The 14,755-nt window shown below is 48.9% G+C and overlaps 1 protein-coding gene across 2 annotated transcripts in view; it reads left to right on the top strand.

The window, feature by feature from the left end:
- Window positions 1–14,755, top strand: part of LOC144143039 (sterol O-acyltransferase 1) — a 130,473-nt gene that overhangs the window by 87,598 nt on the left and 28,120 nt on the right. For both annotated transcript variants that reach the window (XM_077674869.1, XM_077674862.1), the window contains exons 5-7: window positions 4,948–5,055; window positions 6,212–6,360; window positions 8,936–9,063. In XM_077674869.1, coding sequence (XP_077530995.1) covers window positions 4,948–5,055; window positions 6,212–6,360; window positions 8,936–9,063 — 385 coding nt within the window. The remainder of the gene's footprint in view (window positions 1–4,947; window positions 5,056–6,211; window positions 6,361–8,935; window positions 9,064–14,755) is intronic.

The raw sequence follows: 14,755 nt of genomic DNA, 5'->3' as shown, positions 1-14,755 counted from the left end.
GAGGTACACCGGATGTAACTTTCGCCGGGACAGACTCCTTCCCATTAACTATTGCGAAGTGTCTTCACAGCCTTAAATATTTCGGAATCCAAGAGACGACCTGTGCGTTAATGTTGTAACTTATTATTTTTAATTAAAAGGCAATGGGGAACAGTATCAAATCAAATTTCTTCCACAAGAAACCGCATCGAAAGGAACAATACATTGGCGTTTAATGAATGCTGATTGTTTTACAGTATTAGGGGGGGGGGGGGGGTCCAGAATACATATTCACAACTTAGAGAGTCCCTTGTTTGAATTAAAGAAGTGCATCTCGATGTCATGTTGGAGTCGGACAGACGAACCCGTTTTTTCGTCAACGTTTCGTTGACGATGTTGAATATCCGTTCCACCGAAGCGCTTGAGAGTACTGCCGTGTTGTACCTGAGGAAAAGTTGGTCCATTTCCTGGAAGTTCATCTGTGACAGCGGGTAGTCAACTGGCACCAGCAGGTATACCGCAACAGCTCATCCTGTGCCTAGGTTGGAAGGGTTCGGTGCCCAAACGAGAAATCTTCGGGCGTGGACGAGGTGGCAAATCTGCGCTGGCTGGTTTGGTCACCGCAGCCACCCCTGTTGACTGTCACCTGATCTCGCAAAGAACTGTCTGGGACCCATGATAGCTTATACCTTGGGATTTCAACGGGCCATGCAGACAGAATACAAGTTTTTTTTTTTTTTTTCGAAAAATTTCGTGTTTTCAAGTATCCCCAATGCTTGCCCGGCAGAAAATGATGCCGCATTCACTGAGACATTATAAATCTGTTAAAATGTGGATTCTCCCGCAAAATCTCGTGTTTTCGCGACGTCAGAAATGAAGTCATAGGTGTGCATATTCAAACGAACTTCCACTGCGTCATTTGTCTCTGCAGCCTTGCTTGCCGTCAGTCCTCCCAGTTGGCGCTACCATACTCATCCACGGACCGTTGTCCGCCGTTGCTTTGTTTTAGATGCGACTGCATCTCATTCACTCGCCTTGTCCCTCCATACGGCGTTGTTGTTGTTCGTCCACACCCATCCCCCATCCCCCCTCCCCCATTCTCCTCGCCGCGCGAGCTGCGCTCTCCGCCGCTCACCCCCTCTCCTTTCCGATAGGGAACACTCTCTCGCGAGGGGCATTGGATTGGATTCGATTGAGTTGAGTTGGCTCGGATTGGATTGGATTAAAGTGGATTGTGTTGGATTGTGTTGCGTCATAGCCGCGCCACGTTGCGTCATAGCCGCAGTCGTTCCAGCACCGGCGTTCCGATTTCGGGCACGTGCATAGACTTGATCTTCGCTGCAAATTGCACGGTGTTCCCGTTATTTCACCATCCACTACCCGTACACTTCAGCGACCACAAGGCCGTCATCGTTAACGTTACGCCGCGTGTTAAATAAAGAATACATCATACGCGTTCCTCACACGTTTCACGCAATTAGAGAATCAACCCAACGGAAACACCAAGTGAACCCCCAAGATGCGTCGCATCTCCACAGGGTTCCCCTCGCGGGTTCCACTGTTTACCCCACCATTCTTACTGCTACAAAAAGAATGTGCCCTAAATTTAAGCACAAAAAGCTCGTTCGGCAAGCTTGCAAGCCCTGCCTAATTTGCGTTTGCTTTTGCCGGCCACAGCCAATCGCACGGCTGGGCACATATGACTTCATAGGTTCTGTTGCGGGAAATGAGCTAGTGGTTCGCATGGCCGTTTCCTTTTTTTCATAATTGTATAGCTTATTTGAGCGGAGCGTGCGTTAAAAGTGGTGTCAGTATGATTCTAACGAGACAACCTTTCGAATGAACCAAAATTGGGTCTTGTCTGCATGGCCCCTTTAAGCAACTGACGACAACTAGCTCGCTCTTTCCTTTGAGGTGTCTAAACGTGAAATCCCGAATAATTCATTAGAAAAGCAGCATATTCAATCCCAGATGCTGACATCGCTTACCTCTTTTTGATCCTGGCGAGAACTGCATTTGCCAGAGGGCGACAATATATATGTCAGTCCCTCCATGGCCTCGTAGTTAATTCGCTTCTCCAGGACGGTCAGGGTCGGAAGCAGGTAACCACAAGATCTAGCTCTCGCCTGACTTTGGGATGGCAGCGGCAATATTTCAAGAATCCGAGGCTGGGAACTTGACGCCTTGTTTTTACACGTGATGAGCGCAACGCTGGCGACCCAGGTGTCCATCCACAGGCAGCAGAGCGGTCTCGTACGGCACCTTGGGCTGGCTCGGCTGCCTGTAGAGAACACGTGTGCCATGAATGCGGTGCAGTCCTGAGCTGGCGTCTTCTACCAGTGCGGATGGCGCATCCACGTCTGCTCCTGCTCGGCTTTCGCATTCCACTCCTAAAGGCGAAGCTTAAGCGTCCTCCAAGTTTTTGTGTTCATGGTTGTACAAAAAAAGAGGTCGCGGCGGAGACGATTCAAAGGGGCGCCTAAGCACCTGTCGCACTGGCGTCCGCAGCCGTCGTACCGACAAGGCCGTGCGCACCCGGTGCAGCCTTCCCGACAGGCTGCGGCCCGCTGCGTGCTTATTCTTCTGCCTTTGACCTTCGATGAAGCACGTCCCGCGGAAGGCGGGCAAATTGGGCAGCTTCTGCGAAGAGAAACTGCGGCTTTTTGTACTAGCTTGAGTGCCCTAAAGCTTTGGCATCAAAAACAGCCAAATCCTAGCAACGAAGTGTTTACAGAAGGAATGCCGCTCGATCTGCCGTTCCTTCGTAAACCTAACGAGTTACCTTTACAGTTCTACCGACCCTTAACAGAACGGTGGCGTTCGTCCGTTCCTCCCAAAAGGAACTAGTTCCAGGAACGCCGTTCCGCACAACACTGGGTGTGACGTGGCCGTATTCGTATTACTTCTGGACGCCTTGAAAGTCCTGTAAGAGGGCCGGGCTGTGTTCGCTCTCCGTAGCGGTCTCGTCTTCGCCCGGTCGGATGCGACGAAGCAATGGTCATCTTCTTGTAACTTTCAATGGCCGTAATGCATGGCAACACTATAAACGTACGGTAGTGCATTCATTGTTGGAGACGCTTGTCGGATGCTGTTGCGAGCGCTCAGAGTGCAGGTCGCAAACTACTGTGATGAAACAGAACAGCAACAACAAAATTCCGTGGGCCTAACGCAGTGCACGAGTCGATTCGGGTCTGTTTGGCAGCAGTTTTAATTCAGCATGTTCGCTGAGTGCGATATATAAAAAAATCCTGAGCCCGGTGGAATGCCAGTGAAGCTGTCGTAGAGGTGCTGATCCTACTCGTCTGTACGTTCCCGTTTTTATTAGACCTGCTGCTTCTTACGTGGTCGGCGGCTGGCCGTGCACGTGGTCGTGGCGTGGCCTTGGAGCTTCCCCCCATCCACGGCTGTCATTCTTGTCCACGCGCCATATGTCCCCGATACGGACATGTCAACCTGGGGCGTTGCGGGGGACGCATAGGGGGCTGTAGAAATCTTCGCGGTAAAACCAAACAATGCTCAACTTGTTCCATGCAGCTGACACACCTTGCAGTAATACACCGCCGTTTTGAGCATGTTAGCATCAAAGTACCACATTTGAAAAGGGCCCTTTGAGATCTTCGCATATACATTTCCAGTCTTTGTCGTTATTCGGAGAAGAGCAGCCTTGGGCGTTGGCGGCGTTTCCATTGATGCATTAGGAAAAATAATTTCCTATCCTGAACTTTTTTTTTTCATATTTCGCGCAACTGATTCTATCATATACTACGACCAAAAAACATTTGTTGCGATCGTGGGTGGTCTGCCTGGTGTTGCACTCTTTACTCATCCGTCATTGTATCGCACGTGGAGCCGGAGCGCACTTCTGGTTCCTCCTCCATGTTGGTGAGGGGAGGGATGGCCGCGACAGCCTCTCGTCATTTGCCCACTTAATTGCTGTTTTGCGGTGAACTGATAATGAGCTTCGCTGGATCATGGCTGGAACATAAAATGCATCGCTCTTGCGCGTTTTTTCACCCGTTGCCTGCATTCCAGGTTTCAGCATGCAGTAGCCCTTAAAGGGACCCTGCAACACTTTCTCAAGTTTTTTTGAAATCTTAAATGCTTGCAGAACGTAGTCGCCCAACACACCCAGTACTTAGATTAGGGGGTCGCAAAGTACCGCAGCCAAAAATTACTGCTCTATGCCGGTCAGATAACTTGTAAATTCGCTCAAAAGATTTTTCTCTCTTTGTCGGTCTTGAAGTTCTTTGACGGCTCGAATTACGTCACTAAGGCCATGTAGCGGCTGTTGGCCAGTTTCTCTTCAGTTGCAGCAATGAACGCTTTTCGATAGCAACTTAAAGAAAAGTCACAAAGCAAAGCAGAAACAGGAGGCGTACCTGGTGCGACGAGCAAATCACGCAGTGCCGCTACGTGCTGGCGACAACTATAGCCTTCGAAGTGGTTCCAGACGCGAAGGAAAGAGTGAAAGCGCTTATCGAAAGTGTTGCAGGGTCCCTTTAAGTTGGTAGTCAACGCCCACGTTGTTGTTTTCCGCTAGCCCGTGTGCTGAATTTCAGTTCTTTATATCAGTGCATACTTATTATTTAAAGCAAAAAGAGTGCTAAAGACTGGACAAAAGGAGAGGCTAGACACACGCAGCACTGGGTACTCGTACTATCGTGCCCACAGCGGAGACTGATGTGTTTAGGTGACAACACGGTCATTTACAAGTACCGAACTCTGCGCTGACTTTGCTATTTTTACGTGTTACTGTGCGCCACAAGTGTTCCATGATGCGCACATCTGAAAACTACATATGACGATGATGTTTGGATGTTAATGGCCCAAGGCCCAACAAGGGCAAAGAGCGCCAAGAACGCGAAAAAAAAAACTATATACCGCGATAGATATATTGTTGCTTCTGCACGAGCGACTTTCGATTTCTGCGAAATGAAAAAGTGTTCTTTTTTCCCCGTCTTTCCGCAGGGACATCATGGCCAACGAACACATTCGGACGGTGTTCAACATTTTCGTAGCCTTTCTCTTTATGGTCAGCGTCATTCTCGTCACGTCCTACCTCTACGACCCTGAGAGGCAAGTGACACTCTTCCTCTTTCTCCTTGTTCATTTTCTTTTGTATGCGCTTAAAATGTTCTTTGCACGTGTGGTTTTATGATGTAATTTCTCCATCCCCGAGTGCTGGTTCTGGTACGTCGGGCGATGCTCGGCCTTAATGCGTGTGCAGGCGGCCACGTGTGTTCGGGAATAAACATGGTGAACGAATGATATAACGAATGTTGTTTGAAGTTGACCGATGGGCTTTCATTTGCTCGTATCAGTGGCGTATCCAAGAGCTAGCTGAGGGGGCCTCAGCCCCCTCCTAAGTTTTCGGATTCATGAGAGGAGGGCGGGAAAGGACTCCTCAGCTTGTATAAAAATGACGAACTCCTTCCTTGTCTCGAGCGATGCATCGAACGCATGCAGCTTCGACGTCTGTTCTCAGGAGCTTCATCCACTTTGCATTTCTCCTGAGGAAAAACTAAAACGACAAAATAATTGGAAGGTCATGTAGATGCGCCCCCGTGAACGCCGAAGTTCTCTTTTTTTTTAATTTTGAAGGAACTTTTTTGTTTGCTATCACGTTATCCCGCTGTTTTTATTTGTACACCCATCAATGTACTGGTCAGCATCGATGTATAGCCGCCCTTCTCTCTCGCCCCACCCCCCGAGCTTCTACACTTCTAAAATACATCCTGTGCGTTTGTTTCCCGAATACCTTTTCTTTCATATACTGCCTGTGCCGCTTTCTTCATGCCACTAGCGTGTTCTGTGCACCTGGCCTCCGTTCACTGTCACCTGGCCTCCGTGCACTGTCATGCCAAAGTTTATGGATGTAGTTCCTGCGCGGTAGCTTTCTTTCCTGGGAGTCTGTCCAGGAACTCCACCCCAAACGGCGAAGTTCAGAGATGGGGTTCCTGGACATATCCTTTTGAAGGATATATGTTGCACATATCCTCCAAACATATTCCAAACATATCCTCGAAAGCAACATATCCTTTTAGAAGACACACCTCGCTCGTTTTGTGTTCTCGCACCTCCCTCGGTCGCGCATGCGCAAATCCTGACCAAGAAAGGGGCGCTGTATCCGCCTAGCCCTTTGCACCGCTTGTTGCAGAGGGAGCTGCGCGACAAGCAAAGGGAGACTGGTGACTGCCGCTATCCTAATCGAGCTCCGGCATCCTGTGCGCAGGCTACAGGCCGACATGTCCACCATCGTGGTCAACTCCACGGGAATCCTGGGCGTGTTCGGGCACCTGGTGGCCGTGAACCTGGGCATCCTCTTCATCGTGCACCCGTCGCTGCAGCTCTGGGCCCACTGCCGCGCCCTCGGCAAGGCCGGTCAGTGCTCCCATTCGCCACGCGCTCGCTGCATCTGCCCTTCGAGCAATATGACCTGCATGGGGGCTGTTACGAGATACGGTGCCCAGCACGCATTAGCACACTTGCTGATACCCCTAACATTTTCGTAACCACAATTTCTTCTGAACAGCTGGCAAGACTTCCAGCTGTCCGCGTTGACGAATCCACCTTTCTCTCCCATTCGACTCGGCGCATGGAGAGAACTTGTCGGCCGCCATGCTTACTCCAAATTTTGTCTAGATAGTGCCAATTTACAGTGAGCTTCCGTTACAGCGGAGCGATTGGAATGGGATAAAAATTCGCTATAAGTGGTATTTAGGTACATGTGGTGAGCAACAGAATGAAAATGGAAATGCCTGAACCTATACAGACAGTGTGAGATAGGCAAGAGAGCCAAGCCTGCACCACAAAAGTATCGCAGGGACCTATACATACAGTAAAAGTACGCTAAAATTGAGCATCAAAGGCGCTTCTGTCATCTTTAAAATAAATGTCAAGAAACCAGATGTTCCGGAGGGCCGCCGTAGCAGAATTCATTTGCTATTCTTGTCGTCCGTGGCAGCGTCGCGTCGCCAGAAATTGGAAGGAAACGCAAGAAGTAAAGCAAGAACGAAATAGAACTAATTACCTAGGGGTTAAAACTCAAACTGCTCTATCTTTTGCCGGCTTTCAGGAGCCTCGCATTAAAAAAGTTAGTTACCGTCAGGCTTTTTTGATAAGCACCGCCTACTTCTCGCATCAGCTTTCGCTCCTCGCGCTTGTTCGAAATAACTTACGATTGCAGACCAAAGGCTGTCTACTGACCCAATACGTGGTGATCAATTTGCCTTAAGTAGTTGCACGGCTGCCAAGTTTCTGTCTGCTACTTTGATTGAGCACTGCGCTATGTTACGACCACCTTATGAAGCGTCACCACGGTTTTTTTCCCAAAAACTATGGTAGAGAGGACAGTAAGAACGAAAAGAGAGCCAGCTATGGGGCCTTTGTTGCGACAAGGACCCGGTCCTCGCACTTTGCTAGCCAGTCTAAGTGGCGTTTTTCCTGCGCACCTTTAAGTCCCCTGCTGTTGCCCATCGGTTTAAAGGTGACTTCGTTGTAGTGATTTTTTACTACGGCCAATTTTTCAATTTTGTAGTACCAATCTTTTTCCTGGTCCAATTTTTTTTTCACATTCAATAATTAATGTACCTTTTTCGTGGTAAAACGTTAGTTTCCAACTCGATGCCAAATGCATGCCGATAACGAAACCTAAATTTACCCAGCGCCGTCTTCACAAAAACATGCTATTCGGGTAAAAATATGCGTATGCATATGGACATGTGCATTGCTGCAAAAAAAAAAAAAAAAGAAGTGCAATTTTGGAAAGTGCTTAAGTGTGCCTGCAGGAACTTTTGTTTTGCTGTCTTTTGTTCAAATGATTAGTTGTCAACAATTTGCTTCCGTAAAAGAGGCTTCACAAGCCACGGCCCTTAAACCGGACTAAGCTGCTACCCATCGGATAACGCTGATGGTACACCCTAGTTAGGGTACAGAAGGTGGTTGTCGTAAAAGGTTCTTGCTTTTCTTCAGTGCCAGTGCCGATCCCTCCCTTCGTTTCCCTTCCCTCGTCCCCACTCCAATTTCAGTTTGTGCAATGTGCAACTTGAATGCAACGGTTTTCGTCGAGGAAATTGGTACGAAGTATTACATAGTTGACAGTGTAAGGGGTAAATGTCATACTAAAAGGCCGATTTTTCAGACCTTGCAGGGACGGTAGAAAGCACCGAATCACGCAGCATGAAAAAGTGGGTCGATAAAAAAAAAACGGCGGAATATTACAATACAGTTTTAATCAAAAGTTTGGAACTAAAGACAACTACGGAAAATCGGTTGATTTGTGGACGGAATGGTGCGTATATTGCCCTAGCAAGTCGGTTATGAGGGACACGATGGCGTGATAACTTGTCGTGTCTTTTCTGCCTTGTATCTGCGCAGTTTACACAGCTATTCTGCTCGCTGGCCTTACGCGCAGCCCATCGTGGGACAAAAAAAAAAAAAATCTGTGGGTCTGCTTTGCCACAAAGCACCTGGAATACCAAGTACTGCATCTAAATTAGGATACAAATCTGAGCAATAAGCGAAGCCAACGTACAATTTGACTAAAAAATTCTACCTGCGCGCAATTATCATATGTAAAAAAAAAAAATGTTCGTGCTCGCAGTGCGCAACGTCACAGCGCAGACCGCAATTGTCGTGCCAAATCGTGTGCTCAGCCCCGTCGTCTGCCTACCTTGCCTGCGATTGCAATGTTTGGTTATTCAGGTACACTGTGATGAGGAAAACGCTCGGGTGCCCTTAACACCCCCCCCCCCCCCACTTCCTTTTTTTTTTTTTTTTGGCAAGTTTTGCATAGAATGTGCGAACACAGCAGCCTTAACAAAGCCCGCCCATAGCACATATGCGTTCCTCCGGCGAAGTGGTGGTCGGAGTTGATTGATTGGTTGATTGGTTGATTGGTTGATTGGTTGATTGGTTGAGTGGTTGATTGGTTGATTGGTTGATTCTGCTGCTGCAGCACCCGTGGATGCAATCTTCGGCAGTCTGTTCGCCGTCTTCCTGGGCTGCGTCACCGTGTTTCCTGCGCGGTACATCTTCGTCAACGAGCTGCCGCCCCTGTCTGCCTGCATACTCGCCTTCGAACAGGTCTGTCCGCAACGTTGGCATCCGTTACTCACGTGACCCGCTTTCTGTCTGGACTGGGCTGTAGGCCTATCGCTGCCGTCCCGTGCGCGGTAATTGGGCACAAAATTAGTTTTGGCGGCAATCGTCGCGTAAAGCCTGACGTTAAACGTTTCTCTCAGTTAATAAAAAAAAAAAACCCACGCAGATTTTAGGCTCCACTTGGCATTTCTTTGTGCGGACCGCACATATTTTTGTTGGGCTGCACGTATTTTTCTCACGCTCAATTCGAGCAGCCTGATGCACCTTGATTGCGAAAAAAAAAAATACGCATAAAAGCTTTGCTTCGATGCTACAAGACGTGATGTATTACAGAAGCGCATGCGCGCTTATGTCCCTTGAAGGACGCGCTAATAGCACGTTTACCTGTCGCGTTCCGCGATATGGTAATTTACAAGTAAATTCCAATCACATTTTTAATGTTATCTGTACCAAAAATTTGGGGCTTCTCTAAGCTTTTCTGAGTGACGCGCCCAAATTAGTCGTTTTAGGTGTTTTATTCCGTCGTTCCGTTATGTCTCCTGGAAACCGATTTGTAATATAACAATGTTCGTTACAGCCGCGGAAACCCTTTGATGAGAAATCGCTTACAAGCGCAGAAATTCGTCGCTTTTCATCAGCTTACCTGCAATAATAGTTTCAATGTTCTCGCCCGCAAATTCACCTTGCACCTCTCGGTTAATGACGGGAAACGTCTTCATTTCGACGTCCGCGCTCTATACAGATTGTGCTCCCACGAAAAAAAAAGTGAGCTTGTAAAGGGCATGGGTACGCCAGAACAGTAGCAGTTGTACATCAATCACCGAGCAAACCGGGATAGTGTGAGGGATACCTTATAAGACGCGCATCTGTAGTAGATGAACTCCTTGTATACGGCGGGTACTTCTGCTGCTCAACCTCTACGTCCACTCACGCCTCGCCTAAAGCAGCTCAAGCATATTCAAGCTGCTTCAGTTGCTAACCAACCTTATAGCGTACATAAATACTTCAAACTGGGAGTACTTTGCGGTTTTAATTCAAACCGAGCCAAGCACCCCATGTAACCCACTGCACCCACCACAGCCAGGTGCACTCATCCACACGCATTAATTTCCACGCCAGGAACGCCCAAAACGTCTAGATTCCCCCCCCCCCCCCGAAAAATCTAAACCTAGGGATGTTTAACCGGTGACTGCTGTCGTTTCTTCATGCGAAAGCGGGAAACCGTGTACTATGAACAAATAAATATAAAAGTGCACGACGTGAACATATACACATTGAAGTAGTGAACATTTCATCCTTGTTTGACGTATATTTTTTTTTTTGGTTATGGCAGACATTACAAAGAAAAGTTGGCCCCGCCACGCTGGATCCCAGGCCGGTTAATAGTTATTATCAAAATGGTCGTGCTTTAAAGCAGACAGCAATTCAGCCCCCCCCCCCCCCCCTTTTTTTTTTCGTGTGTTTTACCTCAACGTTTTTACCACGGCTCGCATAATTTGTCATTGATGGAGTTGTTTTCCCCTTAAACCACCATCGGCTGGCATGTTATTTCGCTTGTCGGGTTTTGATAAAGACAAAAGAGCCTGTTTAGTTGCAATAATTTCAGCGCTCGGCGATGTGTCCTTGAGGAAGCCAAATGGCCGGTCTCTCGCGACGTCCTCTTCTCATTGATCTCAGAGCGCATCAGGAAAACAGCTCGTCCCAGAACACGTGTGACGTAAATGCTCGAAGGTTAAGGGGTGATGTAAGCGTCATCACTCTGTCGTTTATCGCTGTGTCGCTACTTTTCCGTACCCTTTTACCGAACGCTGACATTTCCGTACAGTGACTTGTTTGCCCGTTACATTGCTATGAGCCACCTGGGTCAATTGCTTTTGCCTCCCGCAGCGGCGCGCATAAGACGTCTTTGATTGTCGCGTCCTTCTACGCTTTCACGTGATTTCTCTGTGAAAATAGTCTCGGGCGCGGGTGCACTTTTGGCTCAAAATGACTGCAATCAATGGCTCATGACCATTCGAAATCGGCTATTACTGGGTCGCGGTAAAGGTGAAATCGCTCCTGGAGTAGCACGATACTCCGGGGTTCAAGGTGCAATCATCATGCGTGGTTGCGAAGCGGCCATATCTGCACTTCTTGCCTGACTCCGCTATCTTGATAGTTGTGCTGAAAGATAACAGAAAAACGAATTTGAAAAATGAAAAAAAAAAACAAAAAGTCGCAGCTGCAACTTTGTGGTGCAAGGCTGGAGAAACGGCGGGGCTATAGGTCGACCTAGCTTCTTCCCCCCTGGCATCCGCTGTAAGTGTGGGGGACCGACCGGAACGGCCTTGTTAAAATCCGGCTAAACTTGGCCTCAACCCTCAACACTTAGAAGGATGGCAAGTTGGGCTAGTTGGTTCATAGTTACCATAATGAAATGCAGCGCGAAAAAGGACGGGACAAAAGAAGAATTAACGACGACACGGCGCTGACTCGCAACTGAATTTATTAGAAAAAACACACACATATATATACTCAATCCTCGTGGCTTCCTTCTTCTTCCGTGGCTTCCGTTAATTCTTCTTTTGTCCCGTCCTTTTTCGCGCTGCATTTCATTATGGTAACCTCAACACTTACCCTAGCTTAGCAAGAACATCGCAAAACCTAACGAAACTTAGCAAAGCCTAGCTAAACCTATTGCAAAACTTGGAAAAACCTGACCATCCATGGATTTGCCACTCATGGATTTGCGGGCTTGCCGTTGGAAGTTCTCCAGTACTCAAAGTCCGGGGTCGTTTTTACGACGATTCCACTTGTACCCCACATCGCGAGCGCGTTACCCGGAATCTTCCACTCTTCGCTGCGGCTTAGGCGCGGCGGCTTCGGCGCAATACTCGGGGTTGGATTGTAGCCGTCTGTTCTCGAGCAGCGACGACGGCGTTTGCGCTGCGCTTCTTCTTCCTCTGGAATTACATACTTCTCCGGCCGACCGATGTTTTGCGGGAGTTTAAACGATGTGCTCGGCGTAAAGTCACGAGACGCTGTGGTGTCATAGCTAAGCGAGGCTTGCCTCCGCCTACGCAGCTGTGCGCGAAGTTATGCTAGGCTTGGGTCGCATTGGTGCCGGGTGGCTCACGCCGGGGGAGGTTTTTTCTTTTTTTTTTTTTTACGCCGCCGGACCAAGCTCAAGCTTAAAGGGGCCCTGAAAGGCGTTTTGAGCACACTAAATTGACTAGCGCAATCGTTAGATTGGGTCGTCAACATCATCTGTGCCAAGTATTACTCTTTTACGCGCAGCGGAAAGCTCACACTTTTGTTGTAAAGTTTGTCGCTTTTTTCTCACCCTTTCCTTCGTGTTTTTGGACGCCGCCATCTTCACATGTCTACATCATCGATTCCCAGATGTTCGTCATGAGCTAGACATCCTGCTATTGGGCGGCTTTTTCACGCACTTCCGGCAAAGAGATTTGTCGTCTGCTCAGCGTCGGCTCGCCGTCTGATCTGCAAGCGGAGTGCCGGAGTGCTTGGACATTTTACGACAAACGAAACAAGTGTAAACAAACGCTTAACCATTTGTATTGAATGCAACAGGCCCATAACACGACATGAATATTCTCTTACTTGAGTACGTTCCATAAAGAAAGCGTTGAAGCCCCGTGGCACTTCTTTCTTGCAATCGCCGAGAACGCCCTGAGCCGAATGCCCGGGTTTGACGCATACATTTTATTCAACTTCCAAACTATCCAGAAATGCGTTTCGAACGAACGCAACGTCACAACATGCGTTGCAAGTCCGAACCGCGATTGACAGACGACGGGTTGCCTCCTCCTGCCCCTCGTAAATTCGGCACTCACCTCGCGCGCGGTTTGCGGGGACGAACAGCAAGTCACTTAACTCTGGCGCACAAGCCGAGATGGCTTTTAGCCACGCACACTGCACATACGCCATGCGAGGTTGAGTCGTACGCCGCTCGAGAAAGATAATCCAAACCATGGGAAGCACTATCCACCCGCAGAAGCACAACGTCGCATTTCATCGCGAAACAAAGGCGTCCACAACACACACACACCATCGCCTCCTGTAATGCTAAACGCATCTCGTACTTCCAAATGGGAGTGAGTAGTATGCCTGCAGTGCCCATATGCCGCGAGGTGGGGCCCCAAGCTGAACCGGGATCACGCAACCGTAACTGACTTCTAGAGCGGTTTGTGCCTTGTTTCTAGGGCAACCGATGTTTGATATTGTCAAAGAAATGGTGCTCGCTCCAGCGCTAGAAAGCTCAGAGCAGCGGAGGAGCATGTTTTGCCAACGTTGCCGCTCTCCACCACGCGTCGCCCCAAGCTGAACTGGCGTTTTGTGCACGGGTTCTGTATCGGTTTAAAATGTCTTTTTCACATGCCGCCGCCAGGAATTACCATCGCCACAAAATAAGACCCGGCACCAGCGGGGCCACATCTGATACGGCGCTTTTTTGGATAAACAGTGCGCTGTGCATCCAAGGGAGCGAGCGCAGGATCCTCCCCGTGCGGCTGCGAGTTCGCCGCCGATAAAGAGTCGCGTGCCGCCGATAGCAAAGTTCTGCAGCAACGTACACAGCGAAAGGGCAAGGCCAGGCCGCCGCACACATGCGGCCACATTTTTCGTCCGCTTTTCCAGCCTTGAGCGGAGAGCGGGATTCATGGTGTCAACAAAGCTTGCCCGTAGCAGACGGCTGTGTGAGCAGCGCAATAGCGGAAGTACGTCACCGCCGAGGAGCGCAGCATCATGGGAGGGAAGGCTCGCTCGCCGTCAACAGCGGAGAGTAAGTTGAAAGGAGGAGGAAACGCGGCGCGACGATAATACGCGGTTTTTGATTTACGATTGATAAGGTATTTCAGGACCCCTTTAAACAGCTCCGCTGTTAAAAATAAAACGAAATAAAATTAAAGCATCAAAACAACCGCAAGAGTTTCACCGCCGGAATTGATGAGAAGCGAGGAAAGATGTACACCAGTGTAGCACTTGAAATATTAGCTCTAGCTTTTATTACACCTTCATGTGTGCATACGCCCCGGCCCTTCCACAACGGCGGCCCTTAACACTATAACAAAGTCCTCCACAGTTCGTTCCTCGAAGAGGTGCTGCATAACGATGATGCAATTCAGCAGCTGCAGCTTGAGATTACTATATAAATCGACTCCTCGATGCAGCATTTTTTCATTAGAAGAAATGAGGGGCTGGTCCAGCAACGTGCAGCGATGCGACTGGGTATAGAGTGGCGGCAGATATGACGCTTTTGGCGACAGCCTCCCCAGTGTTCGGTGGAGGTGCAAAACAACCCCAGAAGGTCGTAGTCGAGGCGAGGGTTCTTCGCGGTATCTGCGCTCTTCAAAGGCCGTGCGAAGAGAGCGGTGTGGCATAGCCCGTGTCATGCTTGTGAAATGACAGCGGCTGCAGCAGTGGGTCCGCTTTGGTGTATTGCACCTTGGGAAAGGAAAAAATGGCCATTGAGATTTTGAGTTGGGGCCTAAAACATTTTCTCTCCTTAAAGATTTGCTTTCCGGCAGGTTACCGGCTCTCGATCACGGTTGGCCTCAATGAACCCTACGGTTTGAAGTAGTAAAAATGTCCAGCTGTGGCGGCATGCGATTAAATGGCTTTAGCGTACTGTTACAGTGTTTGAATGAACGCATACCATTAGAACTTCACGAAACAC

This window comes from Haemaphysalis longicornis, unplaced genomic scaffold (assembly GCF_048455015.1).
Source record: "Haemaphysalis longicornis isolate Haplotype H1 unplaced genomic scaffold, Haemaphysalis longicornis Haplotype H1 scaffold_1, whole genome shotgun sequence".
Lineage (NCBI taxonomy): Eukaryota > Metazoa > Arthropoda > Arachnida > Ixodida > Ixodidae > Haemaphysalis > Haemaphysalis longicornis.
The sequence above is the reverse complement of the archived record's forward strand: the minus strand, read 5'-3'. Positions and strand labels throughout refer to the sequence as shown.